Source organism: Monopterus albus, unplaced genomic scaffold, assembly GCF_001952655.1.
Source record: "Monopterus albus unplaced genomic scaffold, M_albus_1.0 scaffold7.1, whole genome shotgun sequence".
Classification (NCBI taxonomy): domain Eukaryota; kingdom Metazoa; phylum Chordata; class Actinopteri; order Synbranchiformes; family Synbranchidae; genus Monopterus; species Monopterus albus.
The window spans coordinates 5,006,722-5,026,182 of record NW_018127887.1 but is presented as its reverse complement, the minus strand read 5'-3'; the positions used below and the strand labels follow the sequence as shown (position 1 = coordinate 5,026,182).

At 42.0% G+C, this 19,461-nt stretch overlaps 1 protein-coding gene across 3 annotated transcripts; it reads right to left on the bottom strand.

The window, feature by feature from the left end:
• Positions 1-828: 828 nt before the first annotated feature.
• sin3aa (SIN3 transcription regulator family member Aa) lies at positions 829-16,241 on the bottom strand. Of its 3 annotated transcripts, none has more exons than XM_020623161.1 (21): positions 15,999-16,241; positions 11,846-12,052; positions 11,410-11,592; positions 10,949-11,055; positions 10,185-10,479; positions 9,808-10,056; positions 9,517-9,669; positions 9,270-9,425; positions 9,054-9,140; positions 8,446-8,564; positions 8,139-8,349; positions 7,798-7,914; positions 7,252-7,490; positions 6,748-6,931; positions 6,039-6,615; positions 5,578-5,747; positions 5,310-5,483; positions 4,584-4,676; positions 4,102-4,196; positions 3,677-3,869; positions 829-2,690 (listed from the first exon to the last, which is right to left on the bottom strand). In XM_020623161.1, the coding sequence occupies exons 1-21, from the start codon at positions 16,068-16,070 to the stop codon at positions 2,460-2,462; spliced, it is 3,912 nt and encodes a 1,303-aa protein (XP_020478817.1). In that variant the 5' UTR covers positions 16,071-16,241; the 3' UTR covers positions 829-2,459. The 3 variants fall into 3 exon arrangements, with proteins under 3 accessions (XP_020478817.1, XP_020478825.1, XP_020478834.1); XM_020623169.1 differs by lacking the exon at positions 15,999-16,241 and adding an exon at positions 13,685-14,816; XM_020623178.1 differs by lacking the exon at positions 15,999-16,241 and adding an exon at positions 12,499-12,581.
• Between the last annotated feature and the right edge of the window lie 3,220 nt (positions 16,242-19,461).

The following is a 19,461-nucleotide window of genomic DNA, read 5'->3' as shown; positions in this document are numbered from 1 at the left end:
TAAAAATATACATATACCTCATCTGCTAATTAATTAATAGCTGTAACTTAAGAACATAAAACTATTTTACACAGGAGCATATGTGAAACAATACTGCATGAGCAAGATGTGAGGAGCTCCTTGACTTGGTGGATAGAGCTAGGACTCCCTCTGCAGGATCGGAAAGGAAAAGCCATTCACAGATCACCTCTGTAGTGGATGCCACTAATGCATGTGCAAAAATGTCTTTTAGTTCCCTCTACATTAGACTTTGAAATCGGGTTTTCTGCAGATTTACTGACTCAAATTAGAATTTTTAAGACCTTTTTGTTTCCAGATAGCATGCAAATAAAATCCTGATCCATGACTAAACTGGCCAAAGTATATGATGGAAAACCAGGAGCAACATTATGGTTATTCAACAGTTTCTAACAATAATTCCCTAGGGGTTTAAATAAATTCTGCCAGATGAGCAGCAGAAAACCGACAAATTCATTAATTTATTTAGCGTTAGGCTAAAATTTGCACTTGCCTATTATAAGTTAACAAGCTTCATATAAAGCTACCATAGCAGCAGTATTGAGTATCTGCACAGGCCGTGTTGACTGAACAGTCTCCTGAGCACACAGCTCACTGGTAGTTTATATACAGACTTTTTTTTAAAGGTTAGGATGTGCGTAGCTACCGAGAACCTTTCTTGTGTGAATCATTCTGTGTGCGATTATTTCTTGTGCTATATGGACAGATTAGAATGACCTCCATGTACAATAGTGAATAAAAGGAGCTAAACATTTGAAGTAAACAGAACTACTCCTAAATAATGGAAGTGATAAAAATGAACACCACTCGACAACCCCACAAAGGGCTCTGTAGGCTACAAATGTTGTTTTTATTATTACTTTAAATAATGTCTAAATAAAGGGACTAAAGACATGCTCGTATGACTTCTCCATTATCAAAAATATGGTGTGGGGTGATGTCTGGAGCAGAAATCTATCCAGGGAGGGAAGCGTGCATCACAAGGTGAGACCATGGTGGAGTCCATTCATCTGAAATCTGAACTGTGAATTGAGTCCCGCCATCACCACGGACGGTGTCGGTTGTCAAAATGCGGCAGTGATTTTTAACAACCAAATGTCACATTCAGAAGGAAAAAAAAAAAAGTTTTTTATATATAAAAACCAAAAGACCTGGATACATTTCTACTTTTCCATGATTTTACTACAGAAATGAAAAGAAAAGACATAAAGGAACACACAAAGGGGGGAACACAGCTATTTTTATAATCAACTCCCTTTGGTAAAAACTGTAATAAATGGTCTTGCATTTGTCTTTTTCATATACATACTAACTTTAGCCATTTATCACTAAAGTCCACAGTAAGCTTGGAAAGTATCACTAGCACAACAACACAGATCTGTCATAAAAAGTCTGAGGCTATATACAGTGTATTTACAAGGTGGCATGTGGACAGGCCTCCCAGAATGAGACGTGTGAGTGTGTGTGTTCGTGGGTGTACAAGCTGGTGTATTGGCAAAGAGCATTTTAAAAAGGTTGACGTCCAGGGCGGCGAGGATCATTTGTGTTAATAGAACTATATATAATATATATATACACAACACATACACTGGAATACATGTCAGTATCTGACATTCACAAGCTATACAATTTTACAGTCTGAGACCAAACAGTGCTGTGAGACGGTTTTTTTTAACGTTTGATGTAACAATGCTTTTCAATGTTAACCCAACAACACTGTTTGGAGCTCAGGCACAGTTTCTAATAATGCTGCCATGTGTTTTGGAAAAGGAAATATAACCCTCTTTTTCCATATAGTGATAGGTACATAATTGTGATTTGGCCTTAACACAGGAACGTCTGATCCAGATCTCTCCTTACTGAGCTCCTGAACCTTCAATCTGGCAACAAAACTATCTGAAATGACATTTTCCTCTTACTAAATAAGTGCACTTGACCCCCTTATTGTTATCCACAGATACTTTAGAATAACACTATCATAAATAAATCTCTGTATGATTGATTTTGATGGAGCTCTTTCTCTGATGGTTTCAGACAAAACAGTCAGTCAAAAGCTAAACTCAAGCTCAGTTGTGATAAAGTACAAAAAGCACCACTCTATCTCTCACAGGCTCGCCGCTCATGTTGCTAAGCCCTGTCAAAAAGGCCCAGGGAAGTTTGAGACGTGGCTCTGAGTGCTGGTTGGAGCTCAGGTCTGCGACTGGAACATGACCATTCCTAAGTTTTGGCACCAAAGGCCCTGTGAAAAATGGGCCCAGCTAAAAACGCTGGTAAAATCAGCAATCCTGCCGCCCTGGGTGCAACATACACGGTAGCTAGCTTCATTGTGCTCCTACATTTGCCTTAAAAACACATTAATAAGCCTTATCCCTACCTCTACTCCTGACCTGTTTACCTTGAGACCAAACACCCCCAGAAATCAGTCTCTCTAATCCTCTCGGCTACGGTGCCTTGCTGGGTGTGCCATATTTGACGCGGTACTTGTTGATGTTCATGAAGTGAATGACCTCTGGCTGGCGAGTGGTGGTGCAGGGTAATAAGCCTTCATGCCCTTCACCCATCAGCCACTTATTGGTTTCAGTGCTCATGTCACGGGTAACGTGCTCCTTGACCCACGCCTCCACCCAGGCCTCGAAGCGTTTATGCAGCCGTGTGCTCACCCTCTCATGTGACTGAGGAAAAACAAGAGGGACGTTAGGCAATGCTGTGATCAGAGATTAAGTCACTACATAAAGGAACAAGTCTTTGATACCACTGAATCAGTATATTTCACATTAGTTTCTATCGCTGGTGGGTGAAAGCATATTCAGATGTCACCACAGCCTTGATATACGTGACTGTACAGTGTCACCCAAAGTTTCTGTAAACCACGTTACCTGAGATCAGCCTCCTATGTGCCGACAAAACTGGGCTGTAAATCAGCCAGTGTGCGTTGGGGGCTGTGATCCATTGGCATTTCTCTGAGCTCTGTTTACAATGACATCTGTTTTCATTACGTGCTCTGAGCGGCTATTTCTGACCGCTCAACACCCATAAACCCACAGTGATGGCAACATGTACAGATGTTAAAAAACACATAGGGGATCTTCTGGAGACTAGGTGAATGAGGCTACCCAGGAGGAGAGGAAGAATTGTGTCTGTGCAACACGGCGACAAGCTGGACTGGGCCAACGAGCTGGACGAGTGTACTCTTTAAACTGTGATGTTGGTAGTCACATAGGTGACAAAACTATTATCTGTAAATGAAAAGACTACGAGTCCGTGAGCTGAAAATAATTTCAGTCACTCAAGTGATGCCTTCAGGACACCAACAGGAAATGGCAACCTGCTGAATATTGAATTCCAGGACTAGATTTAACATTTCAATTTAACAAATCTGCATGGGCTTTATGAAGGGATGTGATGAGATCTCATGCCACAAGATCTCGCGATATTAAAACCTGACAATATTTCTCATCTTGTCCTCGTGAACCCAATATCGTGTATCGTCTCATCTAGTGAACTAAGTGTATCACCACACCCCTAGTTCTATGGATGATTCAGGTTGATTTCATGCCTTTAAACCAAAAACTGAGTATGAAAGAAATATATTAAACACAGTTACTGAGTAAATGATATGACGGAAGAAGCAGCACTGGACCGAAGAAGCAGTGATTACCTGGTGAGCTCGCAGCAGGGCAGTGCGTCGGTACATGTAGTCCTCAGACTTAAAGACGTAGACCATCTTGTAAGAGTTAAGCTTGAACATGCACTCCATCTTCTCTTTTTCTAGGGATTTCTTGCCGCCCTCGCAGGCCTCCTTGTCCAGCTGCTCTCGGCCCTTCTGGTACTTCCTGATCCGTCTCAGATTCCTGGTTACGAGCGCGGAGACAAACGTGATGAGAATGGCCAATGAGATTCAGCAGAAATGTTAGAACTAATCGAATAGTTTCATCAAAAGGATTCATGTTCAGCTTTTGAATTTGACTGAAATTGCCATTAACATTATCTATTTTTTCCTCTGCCTTCAGTAATAAAACTACATTCACAACTCAAAAAAGGTACTGCAGCAAATATGTCAAATGAGCAGATGTGACGACTGACCTGGGAAGGAAAACTGGCTTCTGAGCGAGGTGCTCCCTCAACTCAGGTGTGATGGAATCTGGGTTTAAGTAGCGTCCAACGTAATCAGACCAACGCTGCATATGCAAAACACAGATTAGGACCAGAAACAGTAAAAGATTGGCAACAGATCCTGACTAGTATTTCCACTCCAGCTGCAAAAGAGGAGCCACTTACTACATGACAAATAAAAACAATGACAACTTTTATTTGCCGTTTATCAAATATACTCAAATTATTAGTCACTATGATATAAGTAGCCAAATGACACATTTAACCTGGTTTTTATTTGCATATCAATCAACAGCTCCTATAAAAACAGTAAATAGGTAAGAGTTTATTTTAAGATTACAATCTGGGTTGTGAATTTAACAAAAAGTTAATTTCCTGAGTTCATTCTCACTGTCTGCTCATGGGCCAAACCTCAAAACCAAAAGCCTTTGGTAGGGCTAATGGTTTCTCACCTCAGCCTCCATGGGCTCGTCTAAGTTCTCCTCCTCAGTGTCGAGCAGCTCCATTGTGAGCTGCACTTGCCCTCTGTTTCGTGAAAACATCACCTGAGAAAGTGACAGACAGAGCAAGTGTGAGTGTGAAATTAATTCAGTGTGTGAAAGATAAAGAAAGCACAATGTTCCAGGGGCTCAGAGGACTAGAGAGCAAACTGAGTGGCTGCTAGTTAGAATCCAGAAACATGGCTGTAAATGATCCTGTCTCTACCAGTGGTTTCTTTCCAATTCTTTGAATCATGCTACTTTATTTGTAAAAGAATAATTAAACAACTAAGAGGATTTTTTTTTTATAAAACTGAATAAGCAGCTTCCCATTTGCAGTGATAAATGAGAGCTAGTGGTGACGTTCCACTTCACGGTCGGTGACTTAGAAACTCACAGCTTGTGGTAACTCAAAAAAAAAAAAACTAATTTGCATCTACTACCGAGAACCATGCGATGATTATTACCAAAAGGGCAGAGCACACATTCATGTTTACTGGCCTGGCTGCAAGGACAAGTCTGAGGCTGCTGACGGAAGCTTCTTCTTAACATGCATAGGTTTTACTTTGCTACAATGTAGAGAAGTGTGGATATGTTTTTGGTGGTGAACACACCTCAGAAATTATTCAAACCAAAAACTACATGAGAGGTCAACAGGAATTCAGCGAATTAGGGTCAAATGGCACCTTGCGTATTTACCTTGAAGCAATTCTCATCAGACATGAGCTGCTCTGCTTTTCGCTGGTAGATGGCCTCCGCAGAGCTCCGTGAAGACTGGGTGGACATGGATCCTCCGCTGGCCCCGTTAGCACTCTCTGCCAGGTAAAGGTCTGTTACCTGGACGCAGATCTCATCACTCACAATGTGCTGGAGCTGGCAGGAGAGAAAGTGTTGGTCTTTGACTGAAAAACAACTACAACAACTCTTAGGAATGTACAGTAAAGAGGCAAAAAAAACAAGTTGTTACCTGCCGGACGATGCTTTGGATGAGTTTGTCCATTGTGAAGGCAATGTAAGCATGGATGGTGAACATTTCCCTCAGTGAGTCCTCGTACTGAGAAGCCTCCATATTTCCATCCAGTAAATTCTTGACCATCTCCAAGAAGGCTGAGTAGTAATCTTCCACCTCAATGTCCACTAGAAAGAACAAATATGAAAAAAAATCAGATGGTTAAGTAGATCAGCAGTGTTGCTTTTGGCAGCAGTTTTATTTTCCAAACTTCAGTGCTTTCTGTTCCATTTACAGTTGTGTTCTGTACTTTGACCCTCTTTAGTTTTCTTTTCATTCAGTTATATGATGCTTTTGTGTGTTCATTTGTTTAGTCATCGGCTTTGATAAAAGTCCATATTCTATAAGTTTAAGTATGTTCTAATTAACAGTAAAGAATATTAATACAACTGCATGAGGATCTGTGTGTTGCTACTCACTGGGCTCCTTCAGTCTCAACTGGATGGCCGGATTGTCGTTCTTGTCCTTCTTGAGTCCCAGGACTTCCCTCTCCCAGTCTCGTTCCCTCACCTCCTCTTCAATCTGCCGCTCTGTCTGCCCGTACAGCCGCAGCAGGCGCAAGCACAACGTCTGGTGCAGTCGCAGGAAGATGTACCAGTTGTTGTTGACATAGAAGAGGTTATAGGCGTCATCGCAGCCACGCAGCTTCTGCGCTGCCGTGTTGCTGAACAGAAGCTTGGACTTGGAGGGGCTCCTGCTGCCAGGGACGCCATTGTGCTTTTTGGAAGCGCCTTCCTCCAAATCCATCTCCTCTTCTTCCTCCTCCTCTTCTATGTCAGAGAGCTCGCCCCGCTGAGAGAACAGCATGTCAGGGATGAAGTGGTAGATGATCTGTTTGATCTTGTATTTGTCCTCCTTCGGAATACTGGTCTGCCGCTTGACATGGTGAATGATAAGTGCTGCTGCGTCTTCCAGAATCTGACTGTCCTCATACGCCATCGTCAAGTGGGGGCCTGTGGGTGGGGTGGCGTTCTCCTCAGAAGCCTGTTCCTGACGCTGCACGACAAAAACAATTCAGTGTCAGTACTTTGGAGGCAGAGAATATGATTCTCCACTGATCACATGTGCAAAATGCTAGCAGTGGTACTGTCTTTCTGTCACTGAGAGGTACGGCAGAAAGAAACGCACCTCATCATAGATGCTTTCAATTTCATTCAGTAAGGACTTGGATCGAAGCACTTTGGTGTCATTCTGTTTGAAGTTGATGCCTTGATGGTCGAGAGACTTGAGGTAATACTTCTCATTCTGCTCCCTCCAGATCTTGTTGAAGCCTCGTTGGGCTTCCCGCCATTCTTCCTCCTTTGTCTTTAGCCTTGTTAGAAGAGAAGGCAGAGCCAACTAGTGTAAGATACAACTATCTGCTGCATTTTACACAGGACTCCTTAAATAAAATACTGTTAATGGTGTGAATTCTTTTCAAATCTTTTTGCAGCATTGGAGACTGTGCTCTGAAAAAGCACACAGTAATTCTGAGGAACCACTTTTACATCCACCATTTTGCTGTTTCCTCCTGTGAGGATTAGCAGGTTTATAAGCCTTATGTTGACTTACAATATAAATGAAATAAATAACATACTGCATGAAAAAGAGAGGTAAAAGATTATACAAGTCAGGCCTTGGTTTGACACTCACCTCTTCAGCACAATGGGGACAGACACCGCTGGGTTCTTCTTCAGTCCGTCAATGATGTCGGGTGCTTTGTCTCCGTATATCCTTTGGATGGCCTTGCGGTGCACGACCTCTGATGAGCCACCCAGGGTGTTGTCCAAGCGGAACTTCGCCTGCTCCTCGGCAGACATGCGGGACAACTTCCGCTGTACTGTTTCCAGGACTCTGATGGTGGCCAGATTGGTTTCCAGTACTACATCCAACTGTGAAAAGTAGGGATGCACACGTTAACTGTTTAGCCTTTAACCGACAATAAGAATTCCAACCAATTGACACTGTATGGACACCATTTATTTTTCATTAAAAAGCCTGTTCACATATTCATATCTTCTAATGTTTGTCACTTAGCAATTTCTCCCTAGTAATTCAAAAGCCTTTGTTTAGGGAGACTGATGACAGAAAAGTCATGTTTGGAAAAGGAAAACCTAACATCTATGAGAATAAAATGATCTTTTGAAGTGGGACTTCACTCTTGTGTGATGTATGAAGTTGTTGAAAGTTCCTGCTCACCTCAAAGCGTTCGTCCTCACATCTGTAGATATGCTCCTCATACTGAGTCTTCTTGGAGCTGACAAACGTAGAGTCCTCAGACCAAGAGGGGAAGGAGACCCAGGTGTCATTTAAAACCTGGACACAACAGGAACAAACACTTTAAACTCCAAATTCTGAAAAACCTATACTGAGGTGAAAGGATGTTGTTGAAGATTGACTAGATACAGATAAGACAACCGGTGTTTAAGTGATCAGAATATTGGCCACAAGGTTTTAAACAAAAACTTATTGCACACAAATGAGAATGCAGTGCACGATGTTCTCCGCATCTCTAGATTTTCCCTGCATGCTGCTCTCACCTCTTTACAAAGTGGAGTTCTGCCGGTGCACTTGGGCTGCTGGTAGCTTTTGGGCAGGGCTCTGTAACTGGAGCCTAGTCTCTTACAGGAAGCATAATCGATCTCCATGGCGATACCCTCAGTGGCCCGCTCCTTTGGGTATGTTTCAATGTGGGACATTTCCCGATAACCCAGGAAGTTTTTAAACCAGTTGAACAGCTCAGGAAATTTTCTGACAGAATTAAAAAAAAAAAAAAACATGCATGAGACATACATAAAGTTTCCAGTTAAAAAACACTTACTTCATGTGCTAGGTGTGACAACTCACCCTAAAAAGGGCAGCACGAGTTGAACCAGTTCAGCCCTGGAGATCACCTCCTGATTAAAAATGACCAGACACCGCAAGAAGTTGTCGTAGGCCTCTGCACTTCGCAAGGCTTTGCGAACCTGTGATGAGAAACACATTTTAAAATACTGTCTATGTGAGAGTCTACTGGATGTACTCAAATATTCTGGCATAATTTGCCACTGGAAAACAAGTCGAGTAAACAGATAAACCCAAGTAACAATTTTTTTTTATTATTTCTACAACAGTATCATACTCAAAGTTTATTAGTTTACTTATTCCTCTCGTTACTTTGGATATATCAGTCATACTGACTTCATGGATTCAGTAAACTGCGCTTTACTGTGGAATTATACTGAACTGAACTTCAAACAGGAGCATATGTACCGAAACAATATAAAAAACAATATCACTGAGACTATAGTTTACATCTTACCTTGCTTTTATTGAGCTTTTGCATTGATTAAAAGCCTATCAGCGTGGTTAAGTTATGTAATTGCTTCCTTTCTTTGTGAGTTTACTTTTCATGTTGGCAAAAACATGTATTCAAGCCAAAACACATTAGTATGTTAATTGTTAAATAAGCTCACCTTCTCAAAGAACAGAGATTCTGTGCCAACTCCATGCTTGGCTTCTGCCACTGAGGAATCTTTCAAATTCAGCAACTTGGGCTTCTTCTGTTGCATTAACAAAATTACAAAGAAGAGACAGAGGTAGAATAATTACAAAATCAGACCAACGTGAAACATGAACATAAAAAGGAAAGAGGAGCTGACTTCAGCGGTGTCTGACATGCTTGTCTCTACCTTCACAGGTGGTGTGGTCCCTGGGGTTGGATGTCGACGGATCTGACAGCCGTTCTGATTGGGCCGCTGCTTGTTGTTGAGCTGCAGCTTTTTGGTGGTACCACCGTGGTCGTTCTGTACAGACTCCGCCTTCTCCGCTGTGGTCCTATTTAGCAGCTATGAAGAATACAGAAAATTTGTGAGAAAAGTTCTAGTCCACTGAAGTGAGAAGAGGGGTTTGCTTCATGATTATCCTGACTATGCTCACCACTGAACTGTTGGCATCAGGAAGAAACTGCCCAAACTCTGACAGTAGGTCCTCTTGGTTCTTGAACAGTCTGGCCACCTGAGCGTACACCTCCTGCTCTGTCAGAGCCGGTGTGTAGTTCCCTCCAGCCTCCTTTGCGTTACGCTGCTCCTTCTGTAGACCACCAAACAGAAGATAAGTGTAAAGTTGCTGCTGAAAACTATACTAATACAGGCAGTGACAATGCCCATTTGTACAATTAAATGTTTGAATCCACACAAGTACTTTTTTCATTTGGTTTCTGCCACTGACTTGGTATGTGTGGAGGATCTCCAGGAAGGCTTTGTAGATGTCAGGCTGGCCCTGAAAGCGATTCTTAATCTTGTTGACGTAGTTGATGGCGTGGTTGAACTCCACAGGCTGGTTGTTCTGCATGGGTGGACCGGTGGGGGTCCCACTGAGTGGCGTGTGGAGTTGCATGGGAGGGGAGCGGGGAGAGGTGTATGCAGGGATGGACGGATTGCTCTGGCTGCTTGGTGTCAAAGCCTGTGGCTGAAGAGGCTAGAACATGGAAGATTTTAAGGGTTAACCAGATGCTGCACCACAAAACACTAGAGATGAGAATAACTATATTTATATTTTTTAATAACTTGGCTGGTGTCCATTCACATCCTGCATGTGATACGCACCTTGCTCATCTTGGGAGGGGTGGGCTGTGTTAGAAGGGGTGGCGCAGTGGTGGCTGCAGCAGATGGCAGTGGAGCTTGGTGTTGAGTAGCTGCTCCTGTTATGGGGATGTTTTGAACTGAAATGCCATGTGGGGTGATGTGGTGGATCTGACCGGGTGTGGTCACGTTGACCAGGTCATTGGTCTGGACCTCAATCTTGTAGCCCGGTGGCAGGAAAGTGTTGAATCCCATGATGAGATCAGGGTGACCTTTGAAAAGCTGTGACACTCTGCTGATGACACCAGGAGTGTCAATACTGAGCAAACACAAAAAGCAGAGAATGAATTAAAACCCACATATGACTCAGAAGCTCAGATGCAATGATGGAAACTGAAAATTTTAGCAAAAGAGGAGCGACACTACCGTTTGAGATAATTATTTTCATGGAGAAAACCAAATTACATCTTTTTTTTGGTAGAAATAAAAGACTTGCCAAAAAAGATGAATGTGTTCTGGGACTCAGGGAAATCCTTCTGGTTAGATAACAGTTTATTTAAAAAAAAAAAAAATTAAAAAAATGAAATGGGACTTGTGGCCTAATATTTAGAAAATGTTAGTCTATCATTCAGCTTATCTACATCACAGACAAGCTAATTATTTTAGTACTACACAGTGCAAATTAGTAGTACCATGACAGTGAGAGTGCAAATACAGAGTAAGAACTCATCCGGTAAAGAAACTGAACAAGAACATTTGGGTATGTAATTCAGTAGCCGTTTTCTCACCTTTGAGACTTGAACTCTTTCATTATATCCAGAAAGTCGTTGTAGACCTGAGGCTGGTTGCCAAACTGCAGTTTCACTTGGTCCAAGTAAGACAAAGCATCTTCCACCTTAGGGAGAAAGAGGAGGGAAAATCAGTTTCATCAATCTACCAATCTGTTTTTCTTCCACAATTATTTCTGGCAGCAGTGCCTCAATTCTTATATGAAACATTAAATGTTCTTACAGAAAAAAAAATAAAATAAAGTTATCAGCTACTCCTTTTTCAGGAGTTAGACTAATCAACACATTATTTCACCATTGCATTTTGAAACCAAGAGAAGCACTGGAAATAAACAGAACAGTGAGCAACCAAACAATCCACTAAATATTAAGTGAGTCTTTTAATACTGCCTCTATTATTCACTAGCTTCGTTGATCTGATATTTCCAGGGTTTCTGTCAAAATAAAAGTGTCACTGTGACCTTGAGCCGCTGGAACTGCTGCTGGCCCTGCACCGAGGCTTGAGGGGCAGCTGTGTGGCTGTGTCCTGACATCACTGAGGGCCCATGGGATTGGACCGCTGGGCTGTGGTGGTGGGACCCCCCATGGACAGCAGGGCTTGGAGCGTGCCCATGCCCTCCGCTGTTCTGGGCCACAGTGGGAACCTGGGAAAGCACAAAACATAACAGTGATGACACGTAGTAAGCCATAGAAGCAACATATCTGATGGCTGACACTTGTCGTGAAGAAGAAGAATCACCGCATGCAATAAATACAGAGAAATTTATCTTTATAAACCAAAAGTTATACTAACAGCTTATAGAAAAAGCCATCAAACAGGCAACTCTGTGATCGACATGCACCACAGACCAGCCTGACAAACAAAAACCAAATCTACACTAGACAAAGAGAGTATACCTGGTATCCCTGTGGGACAGAGTACTGGACGCCTGCTGTGGGCTGCATGTTGTCAGACACAGCCTCGTACACAGCTGGGGCCGGAGCTGGGGCCAGGACACGATGCTGGAAAGCCTCCGCGCTAGCAGCGAGACGTCGCTGCTGGGATGCAAAAACTTCCTGATCCTCCAGTCGCCGCTTCATTATGAACTCATACTCGTGAGAGACCTGAGGATAAAAAGCAGCATATGGACTCCATTTCACACTGGCAGACCTCTGTCAAATTATCAAAATCCATTAAATCAGCCTCTTTATTCCAGGGGATAATTTGCTGGGGAACATATGGCAATAATTTTTTACTTCAGCTATGGATTTACAAATCTATACAGTGCCAGCTTCCTACTTCTGTTGTTTATCTGAGGAAGCAATGTATAAACCTATACATTCTCTGACAATAGATCCAATGAAACAGAAAATGCTTTTAGTGACAGAAAGAAGTTTGAGTTTTACTGGATAACTTTCTTACACCACTTATAAAAGGATTTACAAGAGGTAATTAATGGGTTGATTATGATCATATATAATTATAAGAAAGGCATTTTGGGCTTCCAAGTTGCGGAAATTACTTCTCCAGCACAACATTTTGTCTTAGTTCTTGAAATCATTAGACAGACCCCTTGTACAAACTGCAGATGAAAGCAGACATTTATTTTCCAGTCTTCGGAGGTCTCTTCATCCACGGAGCCCTGGGTGCATTACTGCACCACTGGTGAAAGCGGTCTACGGCTGCCACCCAATCCCCCTACCCCTTTCTTATGTTGTCACCGAATTGAGAAGCGCTCTAAAACAACAAATTACACTGAGAATCAGTATTTAAACCTATCTAAACGTTAACATCTACTGAATGTAAAACTCGCAGTCTCCACAGCCAATGAAACACAGCCTACGTCACCGACGCAACAAACAGGTGCTGCCGTGGAAACGTGCTCTGCCATTCACAACTTCCTCAAGACAGCGGCAACTCACCATCATATGCATGAATGACTGTACCGAAATATATAGCCAGAAACCGGGTGGCTCGAGAATAAATTACGCGTATTGCGTAAAAGTGAACACAACACTGAAGTGCCCGCTCGGAGCTGCACCGACCTGTTCACCAACAAATCATCTCTCACAACTGCCGCAGGCAAAAGGAGCAATAACGTTACTATAGTGTTTATGGATGTGTCAATTTTACTTAGCATAGCCACGTTACAATCGCGTACTGGCAAATAGCTTTACAGCTGGGCTGTGTGTGCTACGCGCTAACAGACGTTAGCCGACAACAGCTCCTCACCATTCCCTTTATGGCCTAGCAACACAAGCACCGAGCTCGAGTTACAGCACGACGCTTGCTCCACGCCCGCCATTTACAGCGTGGTGTAGGAGTGCAGCAAACACGCTCCATTTCAATCAGGTAAGCACTAAAAGTAGCTGGCTACTTGGTAACCGTCTGACTGACTACCCTGCTTGAAAGCATTTTAGATTGTTTATTTTAATAACTTCAGCTGGAACTTGTTATGACGACAAGGGGCTGTGAGCTGCCAGTTAGCTACTAGCTAATGTAAACAACATGAGTAGCCCGACACCAAGCACCGTCCGGGGATAACAGGGAAGCACATGCAGCTAGCCATTAGCGATCTGGTGAAACTGACTGTCTGCAGCTAGAATTAACTATCAATGTATTAGACAGCGAAAAGCAAGTCTAGCTACGAGTGAGTGACAGCAAAGAAACGTCGACCTCTCTTACTTAAAACGCCTGCTAACGGTTGTTAGAAAGCTAACTGTGTTAGCATGCTGAATGAATTTAGCTGAACTCACCCCTCTCCTAAATAGCAAGCTGAAGTTCGCCGATGCTGCTTTGGTATTCCGTTTATTTGCGTATTAATCGCTACACCACAGACTGAAGAAGATGCCGAAACGACGTATTGATGAAAAGCAACTTAACAATGGCGTATAATTTAAAATAAACAATTCAAGGTATGTGCTACGAAATGAAAATCTTCCCAACAGAGGAAAACAATCTCCGTTCGGTTAGCCGTAGGGGAGGCGTGGTTTCGATATAAGCCCGCCCCACGTACAAACCCTATTGGTCAATTCGTGTAGAAGGGTGGGGCGAGTGACCCGGGTTGTGAATTTGAATTGTCAATCAAGTATTTGTCGGTACAGTTGCCAAACACGCCCATTTTGACTTGAAGCGCGACAACGCAAGCAGCGACTGGAGTCCTGTTGGATTATATATAGGATCAGGAGAGTAGTGTCCGATTAAAACCTCGGAGGGTCCCGGGGCAAAGTTTTGCTGTTTGGCCCATACCAACCGTTTTTATTATTTGCCTTTGATGGTTCGAAGCCAAACAGTACCTACTATAAAGGTGAAGTGATAGTTTATTAATAAAATCTCCACGGCAACAGTGTCTCAGATGTGAATATGTGCTAGTTTTTTATGAACATATACTCGGGTTTTGAGTGCTGGTAGGACAAACAACAAATTCTGGGGAATATCCATGATCCTTTTTCATAATGGTAGCATGTACTTAGGAAGAGTTTTAACTTGTCATTTAATTATCTCCATTTATGATACTTTATACTTTTGTTCCACTACATTTCAGAGGAAAAGATTGTACCTGTTACTCTACTACAGTATAACAACTGTAGCCTACTTACTCATTTGCAGATTCAAATTAATTATACAAAATACCATCATATATCATTACATATCTTTAGGGACTTCTTGATCCCTGGGGGATCAGCAGTATACTATATTCTCAGCGTGAGTACTTTAGGATTTTCAATCATTTCTTATATCCTATAAACTAAAAGAACAATCTATCTAGATGGTGAACGCATTCGGATCTCTTTATCTAGCCACTTCCTGGAGTATGGTAACACATGACTTTGTAGGAGGAAGTAGCCCGTGTCTTTGCATTTGTGTCCCTCCCATAGCTGTAGGTCCCGCCTCTTTGGTGACAGTAAGCCAATCATTGCACGGAATCGTCATTACAACTCTCCCAAAAGGCGGAACTTCCAAAATAAACCATCGCCCACGACAGGCGGAGCTGCAACACCAGCCCGGGATTCCTCCCTCCAGCCCAGACAGAGGGTCCAGAAGAGACTGTAGGCTGCAGCGTGCACACGAACGTACACAGTGCTCTGCTATCCCGCCTGGATTCTCCAGAAATCCTCACGTAATTTCTTGCATTTTTGCAAAATACATGTCACACACGGAAACCAGCATCTGACCAAGAGTAGGACATTGAATTGTGTCGCACAATAGTCTATAAGAGTGTTTATCGGCGGCTTCGGAATCCTTTTATTCAAGTTTAGTTTAAAAGCACGCCAGACAACGCACTGTGGGCTCGAGAATTATGGTTGGAAGGAGCAGCCAGCCCCTGCACTCAGCGTCAGTAGACGTGGGTATTTACAGGGTGCACACTCCAAACAAAAGGGTTCGTAACACAAAAAGGCATCATCTGGTGACTGAAGCATTGCATGAACATCGGTGGACACGCCGAAGTAGGGCCTGTGCGGCTACCGCAGCGTTTTTCTAGGCGGCAAGAGCCGATCCAGATGCCCTTACAAAACAATGCCAAAGTCAAACGAAACGGAAACTACGACGTTGCTGTATGGAAACATCGTCGCGGCGGAACCACGCCATTCTCCGCGCTCCCAAAAATGCAGCCAAAGCAGCTCCATTTTCCTGCAGAGAGGACGACCGCGCTTTTAACAAATCATATTCTTTGTAAATAGTCGGGAGTAAAATGTCTAACATGTCTCACCACAACAACTCCCTCCCCCTACCGATCCATTTGCAAACAAGCGTTACATGCTCACACAACGCTGCAGACAAAATGTTCCGACTTGCAGACAGCGGGATGCCTCGGACGATCAGCACACAGCTCGGGGGAGACTGTTTACTAACCGACAAAATGACGACCTGTAAATTTCACCATCTACCACGTTACGTCTTTGGCCATTCTGTTGCCGTTTCCGAGCACAAAAAGATCCCCTTCAAACCATAGCACGGCACAAAAGGCGCAACTGGTCACATAAAGCTTCCCGATTCGAAGTAAATACAGTTCACTTATTATAGCAGCAATACTGTAAATATAATTTAGTTTAAGCAGCTGTTACATACCCAGGAAAAAGACTCCTTACTCCGGATTCGTGTGTGTAACAAAATAGTTGGAGACGCCCCCTCCGTTGGCATTGGCGCATAGTGCAATCACGTCATTTTATTTTGAATATCACCCGCTAAAACAGAGGCAACACCACTTAAAACAGCACCATCTCCCTTAGATAACAACTGTGTAGGCATGACTAATAGCTACACTCAAGATCTTTAGGATCAGAGAATATCTGCAGCAATGATGTAAAGTAATTAGGTACATTTAGTCAAGTTCTTATTCTTTATAATTAAATTATTAGGCCTAGACTCTATAGCTAGTCCTACTCATTACATTTCAGAGGGAAGTACTCTTGACAGTTCGAACCTACCTTTCAGATTATGAAGAAATAAAATGTTAGGTTTATGACAAAGTAGCTCCACTTCCAGTAATGATACATCAAGCTGAAAATAAGCAACTTGGCACTGAGTACCTTTGCTTGCAGTACTTTAGACGTGGTCACACACACACACACACACACACACACACACACACACACACACAAAAATAAATAAAAAAAACGAGGAAGACCTCACATCTGAGAAGCTGGGACCAAATCAAAGTAGTTGTGAATTATTATTCTGTTGATCAACTGAGTGATTAGTCAGCTCATCATTTTTTTAATAATATGGTGGTGATTTATTTTTGTGAAAATTGGATTTCTGGACTTGTAACTGAGCATTTTTACATTGCCTTTGTATTTGTAGACATTCTGCTTTTCATCCATTTCATATTAGCTCCTCCATTCTCCTTACAAATAATGAAGTTACTGTTGTTTCTATTGTTTATTGTTATAGAATCAGAATCAGCTTTTTTGGCCAGTTGTGTTGGACATGAGGAATTTGACTCTGGTACAGCAGCTCTCAGTGCGTATGTAAGGCAATAGCAAGGGGCAAGTAAACGATATACCAACATAAGGCTGTGCCGTATAACAAAATAAACAGGCAATAAAAAATGCAGACAGACAAAGGAATGTTCATTAGGAAACGAGATAAAAATGGAGTACTTAAAAGTAGAGACCTGTACGAATCTGTATGATGTGTACAATGTATATTTACCGGTATGGCAATGGGGGAAGGTATTGCACTGAGGGTTATTGTCCAGTCATACTGTCGTGGGTTGAGTGTTAATCAGAGCGGAATAGGAATTTGTTTACTGTTTGATTTTGATTTTTGTGCACCTGCACTCATATGTGGGAAGGTGAGACTTTAAAATCTCTGAATATTTATTTTGATGTTGTACACATAATTTTGCTTAATTCTGAAACATGAGAAAACTTTGTTAACCCCTGTAAAATCATCCTTTAGATCCTAAAAGTGTTGCTCCATTGAATCACATGCAGGTCAAGAGCCTCCGATTCCCTCTTCATCCTGCAGGTTTGGATGTGAAAGGATGAATTTTTAATCTCAAAGTCAATGTCAAAAGAAGGACCAGGACTCAACATATGGGTCACGTTTCCTGGGATACAAACACAACAGTGAGATCTCTTGTGATGCAATTTCAAAGATTCTGCTAGATAGTGTATTAATTATTGTAAATGAACCCACATTAAAAGATGAAAGAAATCATTATGATGATGAGTTAAAATCACCCAACATATTTACATTTCACAGACTATACTTGAGACTATTTTTAGTTTGTGCATTCATTAAAGTCTAGTTAAACTTTTAAATGATCTGGTTGAAATGTATAATTGTATGTTTTCAGGCCCTTTTCATGTACTTGGGATAACACAGTCAAAGGCTCAGTAGTAATAACTATTGACAGAATTCTGGTTTCAAAGTTAGTTTTTTGTTTTTAACATGATGAAGAGGATGATTAGAGGTCCTGGATCTTAAATGACTTGCTCTTGTTATAGTTTAGTCTGCAACTATATCATTAGCTGTAGGATTTAGAGGCTGTGATGCATAATGGTGTAATCCAACCTATGGGCATGTCAAGGAACAAGAAAATTGTCATAGTGATGTGTTATGCGTGCTCCATTAAGACAAATGGAGCACTGCCTAATGAAGCTGATGAATTTTGCAGTGTCTGAGCTAAAACTATTCACTCTTCTGCAGAGTAAAATGAAAACAATTCTAAATGAAAGAATGTTTATGTTGCTCCCAGTAAGTTTTACTCTTGCAATATACAGAGGTTTCACCCTACAAGGACAACATACCACACCCACAAATACGCATTGCTGAGAGAAAAATGCCCACATGCTGCTTCATGGTTTAAGTGTTTGATCATTTTACAGGGATTCGCTTTTCACCATTTTTTGCGCTTTGGTGTTGCTGACCACCATAGTCTAGCGACAGTAAATTCACTGTTTGTCAAGTGGATGCAGCAGTATAGGTGTGGTACTCTAACCACCGGCTCTGTGTTTTAAGAAGAAAGTGAGGTTTTGGACCTTGGGTTGTCAGCAGAAATGACAGGTAATCATTGCCTAGGCTTGTAATGAGAGTTGACTTTGGTTAGTGCAGATTCAGTGCAAGATGACTAGATACTAGAAATACATTTTTGGATACTAGATCTTCCAGGCCAAGACAAATATTTATGAACATAATTGTTTTCCATTTTAAACACTTTGCTAAGGAGGTTTTGTGTTCTACACACTAGGAGGTTCCTCACAACCTTCAGCCTTATCAGATTAAATGAATTAAACCTGCATTATTTGAATATTTACACAAACAGCAGATGCAGAAAAACATTGGGGTTTTCTGGAACTGGCAGGTAGTGTACACTAATTTATCAGAGCTTTTTCTCCTGTTGCAACAGGAGACGAGGTTGAGCAGTGAGAGTAAACCGAAAGAGTAAAGGTTGTAAAGACAAACCAATCAGCTGAGAGATGCCGAAACACCTTGAGAAGCTGAGGGGAACTGTGAGGATGGGTCACAGTTCTCTGTGGGCTCAACATACTGTACAAACCCGATTCCAAAAAAGTTGGGACACTGTAAAAAATGTGAATAAAAACAGAATGCAATGATGTGGAAGTTTCAAATTTCAATATTTTATTGAGAATACAACATAGATGACACATCAAATGTTCAAACTGAGAAAATGCATAATTTTAAGGGGAAAATAAGGTGATTTTAAATTTCATGGCATCAACACATCTCAAAAAAGTTGGGACAAGGCCATGTTCACCACTGTGTGGAATCCCCTCTTCTTTTTATCACAGTCTGCAAACGTCTGGGGACTGAGGAGACAAGTTGCTCAAGTTTAGGAATAGGAATGTTGTCCCATTCTTGTCTAATACAGGCTTCCAGTTGCTCAACTGTCTTAGGTCTTCTTTGTCGCATCTTCCTCTTTATGATGCGCCAAATGTTTTCTATGGGTGACAGATCTGGACTGCAGGCTGGCCATTTCAGTACCCGGATCCTTCTTCTACGCAGCCATGATGTTGTAATTGATGCAGTATGTGGTCTGGCATTGTCCTGTTGGAAGATGCAA